The sequence below is a fragment of the Tupaia chinensis genome, unplaced genomic scaffold, assembly GCF_000334495.1.
Source record: "Tupaia chinensis unplaced genomic scaffold, TupChi_1.0 Scaffold000074_1, whole genome shotgun sequence".
NCBI classification, from domain to species: domain Eukaryota; kingdom Metazoa; phylum Chordata; class Mammalia; order Scandentia; family Tupaiidae; genus Tupaia; species Tupaia belangeri.
This window is the reverse complement of record NW_006159534.1, coordinates 8,905,687-8,922,102: the sequence shown is the minus strand read 5'-3', so window position 1 is coordinate 8,922,102 and position 16,416 is coordinate 8,905,687. Positions and strand designations below refer to the sequence as shown.

The following is a 16,416-nucleotide window of genomic DNA, read 5'->3' as shown; positions in this document are numbered from 1 at the left end:
CTCTACGGCGTGCGTTTACACTTTGAGGAAAGAAACAGGTCCTGTAGAGTCAAGAGAGTCAAGACAACAAAAGTGATTAAGTCGTGAAAATTGGCGGGAGTGGGGAAGGCGATGTGTGATTCATGTACCATTTGCTGCCTAAAATGAGAGTTAGAAACCTAAAATAGTAGCACTGTGTCTTTTTTTTTTTGTCATTAACATTTGTTAACCTTCGAATGCTTATGAGTGAGCCGGTTTCATTCTGGTACTTAGAATGCAAATTGATTTGTGCCCTAGAAGCTGTTTTTTTACTTTATTTTCCTCCTTATCGGTTCCATCACAGCAAAACCGAAGGTGAGATTACAGGTGGCTCAGAGGATCTCTGCTCAGATGAAATAATGAGCTGTGCTGCCAGTAGGTTTCGTTAAGTTAGAACTTGGTCGCTAATCGAAGATGTATTTCTGCCATACTCCTAATCATTGGGTAATACTGAAGTGTCTCTGAGACGACGTTCAAAGGATGACCAGGCCAGCACATCGTTGAAGATGTGATTTTCTTTCCTTTTTTGAAAGTTTATTTGTATATTCCATGAGAAAAGCAGAGACAGGCGCCCACAAAAGGGTCTTCACATTGCGATCCACTTGCCCTTTGCTGGCCTGGATCACACATACTTGTGTGCCCGTGTGCTCAGGGAAGCCGCGGGGGAGAACTGGGAATCCTTAGGTGTGAGTCCAGTTATGTTTCCTTGGGCAGCTGTCTGGCTCTGAGATGTGATTTTTCTGAGCTTGAGGAAAAATTTTTTTGTGTGTTTTCAGGAATTTGATTTTTATAAAGATTTGAATTAGAAATGTGTATTTCTCAGGTCTTAAGATTCCTGAGAATCTTGAAATCCATTGACAATTTGCTGTTGCTTTTATCTTGGCAGGTTTGGGAGAACAAAATCATTATGGCATTATCAAAAATATTTTCTTACTCACTAACCTCCCCCTCCTGTCACAAACCCAAATGTAGGTGCTGATATAAATGGCTATCTGATCACACCCTTTATATTGATTAAAAATACTTCTCAATTTTTTAGGTAGGGCTAAAATAACCATAATGCTCCCTTAGGTGGGCAACAAGAATTTATTCACAGACTTGAAAGTTTGCCTGTAGTGCCTTTCCGTGCTGGGAAATTTTGTTTCTGTGTCAGGGAGTTTGAAAACCAGTGTGTTTTGAGTTCCTTTTTAGTACTAGCAGCCACCCTCTTCCTCACCCCTGCCCTCTGCTGACCTTACCCTGTTGTATCTCCTAGTCTGTTCTTTCCTTTTTTTCTCCTTTACCATCTCTGCTGGAGTTTTCTCAATCAGAAATTATTTTCTAAGACCGCTAGAAATGTTCACCACAGGGCATTTTACCTGAGGGCAGCTCTTTTTCTAAAGGCATTTAATTAGTGCTTTCAACCATGACTTTATCCCTATTTTTAAATTAGAGGTGGAAACTCTGGGGTGAAGGATTTAAGTCCTGAGGTGTCAATAAAGAGGTTACTGTGGGGTGTTAACAGTTCCTAGCAAAGGGAAAGGCTTTCTTTGCCTAGAGTAAACTGGAAAGATTGTGCTTCTAAATTAGAGCTACCATTGAAGAAAGGGAGGTACTTCGTACCTGTCATTCTCCTTGATCTAGAACCTGTTGTAAAAGAATTTTTTTTAAATGGCAGAAGTAGCTGCTTCCTCAGAGGTCTTTGAGGAGACTATCTAGTAGAAAGACTATTGGTCTGATGGCACGAGAGAGGGCCTTCTCTTGATCCTGTGGCTAAGCTATTATGTGGACCTTCCCACATCATTGTCTCTCTCCAGTCACCAGCTTTCTCTTCTATTACTATGTAGCTGAGTTTAGTGTTCTTTTAGGTTGTCCTACTTTCTCTGTTGAAAGACTTCTTTGGTATCTATAGGTTAGAAGGTACCTTATGTTAGCACTTAATGGCTTGTGTCCTCTGCTCTTACTTTCACTATCAGCTCTAATCCCCACAAAGATAAGAATAAGACATACAGTGGTAATACCTCTTCTCTGGGGTTTTGTCTTTCCTCTTGACACACTACAGGAGAAGGCAGATAAATAAGTCAGATATATGATAGGCCTCAAGTTTTTGGAAAAGTAGAATTAAAATATGAGTTTATTTTGGTGCAATAAAGTTTGAAATCCATGCATAATTTTTTCTTTTTCCTTTTTAAAAATCACTTAACTTTATTATTATTTTTTTAATTTGCTATAGGGCATGTGTTCTCACCAGAGAGACAAGAGAGAGGAAGAGAAACGAGAGAAAAGGAGAGAAAGCAAGCCACCAGGTCCAGGACTCGAACCACGGTTGGCCATTGTGAGAGTCCAGCGCCTTAACGACCATGCCACCTGTTGGCCCTAATGCATAGTTTTTTCAGAATGTAGTTTCCCATGAAATTTTTGAAAACCCTGTGGGTATGTGTATATATGTGAATGTAGGTATGAAATACACATAAGACATGTCCACGTGAATAGGCCAGGCAACTGTTTCATTCTTTGCTCAGTTCGTGGCTTCTTAGAGTATGGTAAGTAAGTAGAATCCCTTGTGGTCTAGAGGAAGAGACTTTGAGTAGACAAGAGGTCTATTACCAGTTCAGTTAAACTGACCAGTTAGATCAGTGACCTAGTAAGCTTAGTCTAAGTTCCAATCGAATGGCTTATTTTACCAGTATCCAAGGTAATTAATCACCGTTACCTGGTCTGATTCAGCTTGTAATGATCTAGATTTCAGTTGATCTTACAGCAGTAAAAAAGTAGAACTCCACGAACTCTCATGCTTACTGTGCAGTGATGAGGACACGAAAGACTAGGCATGTATATATATCATGCTTTAGCCTAAAGACCTCTAGGTGGGTAGGCCCTTCTGCCCTGGGCTGTTCCACGTCTGGCCACACCTAGCATCACGTAGGTGTTCTGCCCATGGACAATGACCAGCATTACAGTGGAAATTACCAGAAGCCTTTCTTCACTGCCTCTCAGAAAACAAGAACAAGGGACATGTTTGCCATGGTGTAGAGGGTATTTAGACATGTTGTTCCTGGGATACAGAGATCGAGGTTGCAGAAATGGAGTCTGCCATAATGCAAACGTTACCCTATTCGAATTAGAAGTGTTACATTAAAATATTTTAACATGCCAGAAATTTTCCTTTTGGTTCATAAAACATTTGTGCATATGTGCATTCATGTAAAGATTTATTGTAAATACTTTTTCCTTTTAGTTTTATTTACTAAAATATTTTAAGATGCCAGCTGTTTTACTGAATTAGACCTTTTGTAATAATCAGCCTGATTGACTCAGTCAAAATATTCTCATGTTGCAATCGCAAGATCCTACGGATAGTTGGAGTATGGAAAGATGACTTTTCGGCTGTTCCAGAATCATGCACATATTGGCCACAGAAATATTCCTCATCGTGTCTGGAGACACAGTTATATAAGCTGCTTCCATAAATAATGGAGCTATACATTTCTTAGAGTCTAAGCTCATAATTGTATATAGTTTAATTCAAATATTTTTTAAAGCAAATGTTATAGAATTAATTTGTGAGACATTATATCCATTATTGTATTGCCTGATTTGGAGGAGGGGTATGTATTCATTTTCAAGAAATTAGAAAATGTGAGAAAGCATTTAACGACTTGATTTAGTAGAGGTTTTATATCCAAATAAGAATCTGGGCTCCATTGAATTGTAATTGTTGCATGAAATTACTTTTCTCTTACATTGTTTACAATTGTATTCTTTCTTGAATTTTCTTCTTTCAGAGAAGAGTTCCAGTCACAAATGCATGTGACAATTACTGCTAGAGAGGAAATGCAGAAATGAAAAACATACATCTGTTTTAATATTCTCAGATGTGCTTAGATGTACTTGGTCATGTTTTTATACTACTGACTTAAAGAAAAAACAGTGTTTATAAAGGGTCACAGTTAAACAGCTAGGACCTACCTTGGCACTTTGAAGATGAGCTGGAACATCACTGAGGAGATTTTATTCTGGAATATTCACACCTCAGCCAAGCTCTCAGCCTAAATTCATACAGAGTTCCTTCATCGACAGTTTTCCACAGACACTTTCCATGCTAGGATGGCGGACAGTCTTCCCACAGAATTTGATGTGGTTATAATAGGGACAGGTCTGCCGGAATCCATCCTTGCAGCCGCATGTTCCAGAAGTGGTCAGAGGGTTCTGCATGTTGATTCAAGAAGTTACTATGGAGGAAACTGGGCTAGTTTCAGCTTCTCAGGATTACTGTCCTGGTTGAAGGAGTGTCAGCAGAACAGTAATGTTGGGGAAGAAGGTACTGCCACCTGGCAAGACCTGATTGATGAAACAGAAGAAGCTATCACTCTTCGCAAGGAGGATGCAACCATTCAGCACACAGAAGTTTTTTGTTACGTCGGTCAGGATGTGGAAGACAATGTTCAAGAGGTTGGTGCTCTGCAGAAAAATCCTTCCTCAGTGGAATCTAGCATCCTCACTCTGGATTCTGCATGCTTGCCTGAAGAAAGACACACATCGTATTTGACTAGCTATGAAGTCCCTGGCACAAACACTCAGAAAAGTGACAGAGAGCTTTCACCAGAAGTAACCGATACAGAGGAATGGCTAGAGAAGGAAAAGTATTGTGAAGATAAAACTTGTGTGTACACAGTTTCAGATGGAGAGAAAGATGAAAACAAACTGAGAGTAAAGGACAATACTGATAAACCAAAGAAGAATAGGATTTCTTACTCTCAAATAGTTAAAGAAGGGAGGAGATTTAATATTGACTTAGTATCAAAGCTGCTGTATTCTCAAGGATCACTAATTGATCTTTTAATCAAATCAAATGTTAGCCGTTATGCAGAATTTAAAAATGTCACTAGGATTCTTGCATTTCGAGAAGGAAAGGTAGAACAGGTGCCTTGTTCCAGAGCAGATGTCTTTAATAGCAAAGAACTTACCATGGTTGAAAAGAGGATGCTAATGAAATTTCTCACATTCTGTTTAGACTATGAACAACATCCAGATGAATACCAAGCTTTCGAGCAATGTTTATTTTCAGAGTACTTAAAAACTAAAAAATTAACTCCCAACCTCCGGCATTTTATACTACACTCAATTGCAATGACATCAGAATCATCTTGTAGTACGTTAGATGGCCTTAAAGCAACAAAAACCTTCCTTCAGTGTCTTGGGCGATTTGGCAACACTCCCTTTTTATTTCCTTTGTATGGCCAAGGAGAAATTCCTCAGTGTTTCTGCAGGATGTCTGCCGTCTTTGGTGGAATCTATTGTCTTCGCCATAAAGTACAATGCTTTGTGGTCGACAGAGAATCTGGAAGATGTAAAGCAATTATAGATCACTTTGGTCAAAGAATAAATGCTAAATATTTTATTGTGGAAGATAGTTACCTTTCTGAGGAAGCATGCTCAACTGTGCAGTACAGGCAGATCTCTAGGGCCGTGCTCATTACTGATCAGTCCATACTAAAGACAGAGTCAGATCAGCAGGTTTCCATTTTGATAGTGCCTCCAGTGGAACCAGGGGCTTGTGCTGTTCGAGTCATGGAATTATGTTCCGCAACCATGACATGCATGAAAGATACCTACCTGGTACATTTGACCTGTTCATCTTCAAAAACAGCAAGAGAAGACTTAGAATCAGTGGTGAAGAAATTATTCACCCCTTATGCTGAAGCAGAAATAGACAAGGAAGAACTTACAAAGCCACAACTCTTGTGGGCACTTTATTTTAATATGAGAGATTCCTCAGGAATCAACAGAAGCTCATATAATGGCTTACCTTCCAATGTTTATGTCTGCTCTGGGCCTGACTGTGAACTGGGAAATGATCATGCAGTCAAGCAAGCGGAAACACTTTTCCAGGAGATCTTTCCAAATGAAGAATTCTGTCCTCCACCTCCAAATCCAGAAGACATTATCTTTGATGGTGATGATAAGCAACCAGAAGCGTCTGGAACTAGTAATATAAAAATGGCCAAACTAGAATCCTCCAAGGAGAGCAAAAGCCTCGAAAGCCCAGGCAAGCACTTTCAAAATTAGAAAAGAACAAAGCGGGCTACTTTGGGTATTTATCTTGCTGTCAGAATGTTTAATGTAAAGAGTAGTTTCCTTGTGAGTGATTAGAATTGGTTATATGATGAATGCTATGCAGATGTTGTCTTTAACTCTTTGAGACATTTATTATCAGGTATCTTTGTTAATATATGAGTAACTGCTTTATAAGTTATTGAACGTTTTGTTGCAAAATGGGCTCCATGATGCAGAATCCTAAAACAGTTAGCTTTATTTGAACACTGGGTATATATGTAAGGGGTATATATATTAGCAGCTTGGGTTTAAAGAAAGTAATATTGTACCTATTAATGATCTTTGGATTTTTACCACTGTTCACAGAACAATTAATACTTAAGGAATATTTTAATTTTGCAGTGATTACAGGTGCTGTCACCTCTAAATAGTGAAATACAAACACAAGTAGCAAATTATGTGAGTCTTTTATTTATAATATAAACATGTACACTTTGTGGTAGGAATAGCAGCTAATACAAGTGCCAATATGGTAACGTATGTTTATAATTGTCAAAAAATTTAACTTTGCATGATCCTTTGCTGTCTGTGAAGGTCTGAGGTTTACCATACATTTTGCAGTTTAATTTACCAACTTGACTGTTATAACTGATGAAACATCACTGTAGTTGTTTGCTTTACAAAAAGAGCTAGAGCTCAGTTAATAGAGAGCTCATTTTGGGGAAGTTCATTACAAAGAACATCTAGGAGGATAAGATTAGTTCTGGTTAAATATTTCAGAAAATATCTGCAAAGCCCTACTTTGGCAAAAGTAATACAAAATAAAAAAGTGATTCAAACCAAAAGTAAATAAATAAGTGATTCCAGGAAAGATACTGATTTTTTTCAGAAATGGCTGTTCTGAAATCTTGAGGAGAAACTGAGTGAGGCATTTTAAACCTAGGATTATAGGAAAAGCTTTCTTTTCTTAAAATTTATTTTCTTAAAGTTGATTTTTTTTTTTCCGTGACAGGAAGACAGACACTGTCAACAGGGACTTATGCCATGACTCACTCCCAGCCTTAGCCAGCCAGGATTATGGGTACATACACGTACAGGGAGGCCCTAAGATGCGAACCTAGGAACTTAGCATGTGGTTCTAGTTGTGTACTGCCGTGCCACCATCTGGCCCCTGTAGATGTTTTCTAAACCCATTGTAAGTAGATTACCCCATGTTTTTCAGAAAGGATGAAATATACCTCTTGTCATCTGTACCACTTTAATTTACAATAGCTACAACTGATAGGTATGAATCAGAGAATTACGATGCCCCACAGATAGAGAGGATCAGCCTTCATAATCACTTTCACCTCTGGACTTTTTATTCAGAGAATAGAAACTTTTTTCCCCGAAGCCACCAGAAATCATTCAGCTGGTTGTAGTCCAGTGGTGAAAACCTGCGGAGCTGCCAGAAGAGGCAAACTTCTATTTCTCAGACAGATAATGATCCTGATGGACTCCAGCTCTTTCTAACGCTCTGGAACAACAATTACTATGTGCTACATTGTTGATATTGTACTTTCTCATGTAGTTTCACAGCTGTCCAAGGAGGAGATACAGAACCATAAATAGTTTACTCAGGGTCTGGTTTGTAGAAGAACCAGCACTGGAATCTAAGCCTTCATGATTCCAAAAACCTTGGTCATTCTGCTAACATTCACTGTTAGAAAACTGTAAGTACTGTAGGAGATGGAAAAGTAAGAGGCTAGTATTGTTAGGGAAGAAAAGTGGACAGCACTGGTCCTACAGCTTATTAGTAAATCGGAGAGAGGTGAAGTTTAAGGGCTGGTCCTGTAGTCTAGTGGTTAAGGGAGCTGTATCCCCCATAGCAACCATGGTTTGAATCACAGCATGTGTACGAGAGCCTCAAATCTTCACAGGATGGAGAAATGGAGAAGGGATTGTAGTGTGATTATGCCCCGTTGAGGTATTATCTCTCTCTGGCAAATGCATGCACCCTCTGGCAATTGAAAAAAAATAAGAGGTTTAAGATTATTTAAATGTATTTTAGAGCTGTGGGTTTCATTAGAGCAGAATTTGGTTCAATTTTAATGAAATAATGCTCTGCGGCAACAGCTTTTGGTCTGAAGATTGTGGTACTAAAAATTACAGACGGTACGGGTCAGAATATGCTCTGAATACAGCAATGTGTTGCTTTTCTCTATGGGAGGAAAACAGGACAGACATTTAGTAAACCATTTAGTGAAAGAAGTGAAGTCATAGATGGGAATCATGATTTTTTTTAAATATAGGGAAGTGTTAGTGGGAGAATCCTGAAGTTGAAAGCTATCAAAACAACTGAAATGACCTATAAAACAGTAACTGAATGAAAAGGGTTGTTTCAAGGTTATCTCTTCCATGAATGAAGGAGAGGGACACAAAAATAGCACCTCTAACAGGGTCCTGAGGCCACACTCCATCTCTCCTCAGCCCAGTTGGATCACAGGCACGTGTGTGCCCTGTACACTCAGGGAAGTCTCTGGACTCAAAATCAGCCTTTTCACTCGTATCTGCCACTCAGATGCAGCACTTTACCGTTGTGCCACTGTCCAACCCTAAAATATAACTAAAATGGAGCGAAGGTAGTCCAGACCTATTGAAAAGATTTTTAGTATCACAGATTAGTCATAAAAAAATCTACCAAAGAGGGGCCAGTAGGTGGCATGGTGGTTTAAGGTGCTGGACTCCCACATGGTTGACCAAGTCCCAGACAATCACATCGGGCATGTGTACATATGTGCCCCAAATCCCAAGAAACGAATGAGAAGGGATTGCAGCCTGGCCCTCTTCCTGGGGGGTTCTCACTTTCCCTCTTTGGCAAGTGTATGTACCCTTTGGCAAACAAATCATCAACAGGAACTGGGAGAAGTTGTGATACAAGGTATAGCTGAATATAATGAAAATAGGAAGAACGGGTTAAGTCTGAAATAAGGATTGTTCTGAAAACTAACAGAATGAATGTTTCTTAAATGAATACAAAGTAAGCTGGAAATGGGAAATTATAATTAATAAAAAGCATTTAAAAATTTAGGGGACCATATAACAGTTTACTGACAAGAATTTGACCCTACTGGGCTTATTGGTAAACCTTTTCAGATGTTTACAGAACAGATAATATTTGTGTATCATGAAAGTTGATATGCTCCTATGCATTTCGGGACAAATAATGGCTTCAGTACTGAAAGTCAAACATTTTTAAAGGATCTCATTGTGAACAGATGCAAATGAAATGTTGGCAAACAATATAGCAACAAATAATTGTGACTTAGCACTAGAAGGCTAGTATTCAACAGGACAGCTATTTACAAAAAGGTAAAATCAAAAGTATTAACTACAGACAACTTTTTAAAAATTAATTCATTTTAACTCTTTTTGTTAATGTTTTGTAGGCTGGTCAGTGTGATAAGTAATTAAAACCAAGAACTGAGATTATTCCTGTTGGGAAAACATAAGCATTTCTGAAGCAGAACTTAAATTATTGGCACTTTTTAAATATATGGTTGAAGAAACTTGTCATTGCAAGTTGAAAGAAGGCATCCACAAAATGAGAAAGATAAGAGAAAGCAAGACAAATTATTTTTTATTAATACGACTTTAGCTAAACCTATGGTATCACATCAATGTATTAACAAAAAATTCAAGAAGTTGCAGTATGTACAATTTTTTGGTGAACTGAAACATTTAGGTATTAATACATATGAACCATTTATAGAAAGTTACACAACTGTATTGGAATAAATTAAAGAAAGATTTAAATAGAAGCAGGTTGAAAGAACTAAATTTGAAATATGTGGATACTCTTGTGAGAGACATTCTGTTGTAATGGAAAAGTGGTCCATGGAGAGTCCTACAAAAGACAGAATTCTCGGTCTCACTTCACTGCATAACTAGTTGTATAATCTTGGGGAAATCACTCTTAGTTTCCTTTTCATCATTTTTAAGACAAATAATACTTGACAGAATTATCATGAGGATTAGTTTAGATAATGTATATGAAGTCATGTCCAAAGGAATGCCAATGTGTGACAGTATGTAGGTTTATTACAATTCTATTTAACATTCAAACTGGATGCTTTATGTAGTTTGACAGAATTGTGATAAATAATGTAGGAAAGTAAGCAAGATGCACTTTCTTTTTAAACATGGAGAGAAATGGGAACCTTGACCTTCTAATCCTTAAAGTATAGTATTAAGCTACCTTTCTAAATATTCTGTGCTTCTGAATAGAAAGCTTAAGAATAAAAAACTGATTGAAAATAAATACATCGTAGTCATTGATGGAAAGACTAGCTATGTCTGTGTGGAGAAAAATACTAAGTTCACTGTACATATGATCATAGAATTTATTCCAGTTTAATCAAAGTATTAATTATAAAGGTAAAAATAGACTACCATTCTCATCTTAATACAGGTACAAAGGAAATTCAGGAAAATTAAAAACATTGACAATGTATCCTAACTGGAAGAAAAGTGAAAAATGTGTACTATTAATACGTAGAAGGAAAATGGTAGTAGAAGGATGGAATAAAGTTATACGCATTACCCATGGACATAGTACTTAGTTTTTTTAGAAGTAGATGCAAAGCTGTAAAGCTTTGTACTTTTACTAGGCAAATTTATAAATTATTGAAGGGCTCAAATACAAATGAGAAAAGGCAAATAAAAGTCAATCCTTAGGAACCAGCAGATGGTATAATGGTTATGTGGCTGGGCTCCCACATGGCCAACCACGGTTTGAATCCCAGACCTGGAGGCTTGAAACTCACACTGGGCACATGGGCATGCATGCCCAAAATCCCAAGAGAAGAATGGAGGAGAAGAGATTGCAGCATGACCATTCCCCCTGGAGAGTGATTTCTTTTTCTGCCTATGGCAAGTGCAAGCGCCTTATAGAAAAATCTCTCTCTCAAAAAAAAAAAAAAAAGTCAATTCTTGGAATGATACTCAAATTGATCAGTATACTAAAGACACAAATTGAAACAGCTTTGATCTAGTTCATGCTATTATATTAGCAATATTTTTAAAATTGTATGTGCCCTCACACCAGTAGCATTGTATGGTAATAATCCTCTTGAAGAACTATTTAGAAGGCTATGACAGGAGTTTTTAAACCACTCTTTTTTTGACATGCTAACTCCCTTTGAGTAGCATATGCCCAGAAAAATATTTAAAATTTATAAGGCTACTTATATAAAGCTGTTTTTAGCAGTTTTATTCTTACAAATTTTTTTTTAAAGTCTGACAGTTGGGAAGTGGATAAGTAAATTTTGGTGTATTATTATTGCTAGCATAAACTATTATATAAACATAAAATAATACTGATATATGTAAAATCGTATGCAGAATGTTTGAGACTAAAAATGTTGCCTAAAACATAAATTATGTTTACTGATTATATTTGTATAAAAATGTACATCTCTACCATTGAAAAGAATCATAGGAAGACATTTTTATAATTCCATTTTAACATTAAGTGGTTCTGTAAAATAAGTATGCAATAAAAATAAAAGATCAATTGGTAAAATGGTTTACTGGATTGATGGGGAAAGTACTGTTTTTTTTTTGAAACTTCTAAAATTCTCCTTTAAGTTAAGAAAGCACATTTCTAACTGGCCTAGTCACAGAGGTGCTCACTGATGAGATGTTGCTGCTTCTCAGACTGAAGCCACACAGGATCCCCAGGTTCAATTTCTGGCCCAACCTGAAGGCTGAGTGCAGTGACATATACCAGTATACCAGTGGCAGTTTACCCAGAGAGTCAGGTAGGAAGATTGCCACATGGCAAGATCCTGTCTTTATATATATATATATATACACACACACACACACACACATATGTATATGTGTGTGTGTGTGTGTGTGTGTATTTTTTGGAATTATTTAATTTGACCAGAGAGGGACAGAGAGAAAGCGAGAAAGCAAGCCACCTAGTGTGGGATTCGAACCACAGTTGGCCATGTGGGAGTCCAGCACCCTTAATCACCATGCCACCTACCGGCCCCATCCTGTCTCTAGAAAAAAAAGAAAAGATTACATTTCTTAATGTTGCAGTCTAAAAGATAGCCAATAAAAATGTGGCAAAAAGTTGTACAAGTCTCGGTGGGAAGGAATACTTGGTCAAAATGGACTTTGTATCTTTTTCACTTTTTTCACAGTTGCTCAGCATTAAGGAATAATAGTGGAAATTGTAGCAGCGCACTCCCTACATACTAGTTAAAAGTATGCCCCCAAATCCAGAAACAAATGTCATTTGAGAACATGGAGAGTTTTGGAGCCTAGGATCATGAAGGTTGGATATAAGTGGCCAAGTCTGGGCCAGAGACGTGTTTGTAGGAAGACCTGTGCTAAGGATACATCTCGGGCTGAAGATGCAGACAAGCCCTTTTCTCCCAGTCAGCTTGAGATCCAAAGCAAAGTGATATCATTTAACAAATATCAGGTAAACACCAACTGTGGATTATGAATTAGGATTATTCTAGGGATTAGAAATATAAAAATAAATTGGACAAGTTCTGTGTACTTGAGAAACATCCCGTTGGAATGTAGGGTAAGGTACACATTAATGAACATTTAGAACTTTTTCTGTCATTAATACTCCCAACTATAGCTCCTCCTCAAAAGGAAAGAAAGGAACTAGCAGATGGTGTAATGGTTATGTCACTGGACTCCCACATAGTTGACCATTGTTTGAGTCCCAGACCCAGCAGCTTAAAACTCACACCAGGTGCATGTGTGCGTGCCCAAGATCCCGAGAGGAGAATGGAAGAGAAGGGATTGCAGAGTGGCATTCCCTCCTAGAGGTGATATCTCGCTATCTCTGTCTCTGTCTCTCCAGTGAGCACACGCAGCCTATAGCAAAAAAACTCAAAAAAAAAAAAATCAGCTTTGTGGTGCATGGTATTCCTTTTAAACAGCAAGCATTCATTTACCCTGACATCAGTCAGAAGCTTCCTATCTTACCTGGGGAAGGAGCAAAGAAGTTCACGAGATTGGGTCCAGAAGCCCAAGGCATTAGGGTTTAGAGTAGGAAGTGTAAATAAATCAAGAGAGAAGCACTTGATGAAGTTTCACAACCAAGAAATTCTGATTAGGATTCATTTTATTTACCTCTATCAGTGCATCAAGTGGAAGCCATGCTCTTCTTGGTAAGGTAGTTTCTTCCTCTCTGAAGATTATTAAATTCTTGCTTTGGGATTTTTACCTTCATTATAAAGATGCAGTTTCCAGTATTGTTCTTTTTCATTTAACCAACAACCAGATGTACTCACGTTTCAACAGCAGGGGGCATGGTATTTTCAATTCTGAATGGTGTGAAAGAAAAAGCCCAGTGATTCAACGGAAAGAACTTGATTCTAACACCGACATTATGGCTGGTTCTGATACAGCATTTGTAGGAATGCTTTTCTGCTGGCGCTACATTTTCTTATGAGGGCCTCTGGACAACTACGTGAGGTAAGAAAAGGCCAGAATTTACACCAACTTTATAGTAAAGACCTGGAGAAATTAAGTAACTTGCCTGGACTCCTAATCAGTATTTAGATCCATTGAGAAGGATTGAAATACTATTCCACTTTGCCTCTATCTCGAGAGAGTGATGTTTTACTTATTATAGTACAGAACACATAAATCACTAGTTGAAAAGTGGTGGCTTCTAGGGCTTTTTTAATAAACAAGAAATAATTCTGTAAATTAAAATTTGGGTAAAGTGGGCCAACTGGGATTGTAAGAAGAGTCACTTAAGCTCACACCTGGAATCAAACTAATTCTTGTATTTGTGTCAAAACATTTCTTTATATATATTTAAATCCCTATTCTATGGTTTTGGCATTTGCTAATTGCTAAAAATATTTAACTCTTAATTTACTCTAGAAACATTTAATAATAATAAAACCAGAAATAGAGGAAAATCAGATGTCTTTGGATTCAGAAGTACAGGATTGAAAAAGTGGGAAGATGAATTCCTGTTTATACTTCAGAAGGAATTTTAACACATTTTATAGTTTTAAATAAGAATTCTTGGGAACATAGGACCAGCAGATGTCATAGTAGTTAAGTCACTTGACTCCCACATAGTCAACCACTGTTAGAGTCCCGGGCCCAGTGGTTTAAAACTCATGCCAGGCACAGGTGTGTACATGTATGTATGTCCAAGATCCCAAGAGGAGAATGGAGAAGAATGGATTGCAGCATGGCCATCCCACTCTGAGGGGTGACTTCTTGCTTTCTGTCTCTCTGTCCCCCCGGTGAGTGCACATACCCTGCAAAAATCTCTCTTAAAAAAAAAAAATTCTTAGAGATGTTAGTGCAGTGGGTTTTAAGCCACTTTTTATTACATGTCATAAAATGAAAACTCTTGAGTACTCCATTTCACTTGAGACTTTCAGTTCTTTTATTCATCCTGTATATTTAAAAATAAAATTGGAAATGTTACTAATCCCGTATGAGGGGACCAGCAGTTAGCATAATGGCTATGTCACTGGACTCCCATGTAGTCAGCCATGGTTTGAGTCCTGGACCCGGTGGCTTAAACTCATGCCAGGTGCATGTGCGTGCATGCCCAAGATCCCAAGAGGAGAATGGAGGAGAAGGGATTGCGGCGTGGCCATCCTCCCCAGGGGGTGATTTCTTGCTTTCTGGTGAGCGCACATGCCCTATCGCAAAAACCTCTCAAAAAATAATAATAATCCAGTATGAGAAAAGTATTATTTTTGCATCATTATAGTCTAAGTTCACTATATTTGTGAATTCAATTTGTAGTTCTTAATAACAATTTCAGTATTTTTATTACCCTTCATAAAGAAATGTGGAGGGATGTACCCGGGGGAAAAGAACTGGGATTCTTAATTTTAGGCAATAATATAATCGTTTATTTCCTAAAATGATATAAGTGAAATATTACAGAGAAATGAGCTGTGTGTCCTGGTTGGTCCCTAACAGTACCATTTAAGACTGCATAACATTTGCAATTCCCTCAGCTATTGAAATGTAAATGCCAAGCAGATGCTAATTAAAAGAAAAAAAGCAAAAGGTGAGAACAGCACTGGAAATTCATCATGAGATTGTAACCTCCTTTGTAACAACTGTGTTGTTCACCTCTACACACCTCACCATTTCTTTCATGTCATAGGTACTCAAAAAAAGTATTTGCTGATTGGGAGACATTCATATCCCTTTACCTTCATTACCTTGTTATAGGTTCCAAGCTGAGAACAGGACCACATGGCCTACCTCTGGGAAAATGTATTACAATCATAGTCCTGGTTCTTTGTATTTTTAGTCCAGATAGTTTTAGGATAAACCTATTTGAATCAAAACTACTTACAGATAGTTCACATTTAAATATAAGATTTTCCCACCTACTAATTTCACTGATTTTTCTCCTGTTAAGGCTGTGGTTTTCAAATCAAGATGATTTTGCCCTTCAGAGGACATTTGGCAATGTCTAGATACAATTTTGTTTGTTTTGGAAAAGGATGCTGCTGGGATCTAGTGGGTAGAGGCTAGGCATGCTGCTTAGTCTCCCATAGTATTCAAGACAGCTCCCTGACAACCAGTTGCCAGCCTGGAATATCAGTAGTACCGGAGTTGAGAAACTGCATGAAATTAAATCAAATCAATTTTGGATATTCATAAGAATCTGCTTTATTTTATGCTCCCTGTTTCTACCTCTTTCAAGTTTTCTGAACACTCAAGTGTGCTGCTTCAGCAGGGTCATAGTTGATAAGATTGCTTTCTTTCCTGTTTCCATAGATATTCCCCATTTCCCTTGCCAATGAACAGGGGCTTCCTTCTAGAGGTTTATGATAATTTAAACCACTAGACAAAATTCAGAAAATTAGGCAATCTTTCTCATCCAGCCCCAATGATCACATATAGGTTAAAAATTTTGTGAGGTTTCCTGTTCTAAAAAAATCAGTTTATCTGGAAATATACAATAATAACACTGCAAAACAATTATAGGAATGATAGAATACATTTCTATATGCTGTAAACAGTCACCTCACAAATCAATGTAAGAATTCTTTAGCCTACCATTTTCTTTTTTTAAAATAGGGATGCTATTCCCTTTACAGATTTTTGGCAAGTTAGTCAATTTACATGCACAAAGGAGCTTCAAAATGTTTATAGAAAATGGTTGTTATGAAAAAAACACAGTATCCTTATATATAATAAAATCCTATGGGTTTCAGAGAAGCCAATATAAGACTAAATAAAACTATTAGGGACCAGCAGGTGGTCTGTTGGTTAAGGAACTGGACACTCCCACATGGCTGACCATGTTTCAAGTCCCAGACCTGGCTTGCTTTCTCACTTTCCCTCTCT

At 37.7% G+C, this 16,416-nt stretch overlaps 2 protein-coding genes across 2 annotated transcripts in view; both read left to right on the top strand.

Annotated features, from left to right (window-relative positions):
- The window catches only part of OPN3 (opsin 3), a gene marked incomplete at its 5' end in the record, with an annotated part of 47,906 nt that overhangs the window by 971 nt on the left and 30,519 nt on the right, over nucleotides 1-16,416 (top strand).
- On the top strand, nucleotides 3,808-10,783 carry CHML (CHM like Rab escort protein). Its single transcript, XM_006142366.3, has one exon. The coding sequence runs from the start codon at nucleotides 4,105-4,107 to the stop codon at nucleotides 6,064-6,066; it is 1,962 nt and encodes a 653-aa protein (XP_006142428.1). The 5' UTR covers nucleotides 3,808-4,104; the 3' UTR covers nucleotides 6,067-10,783.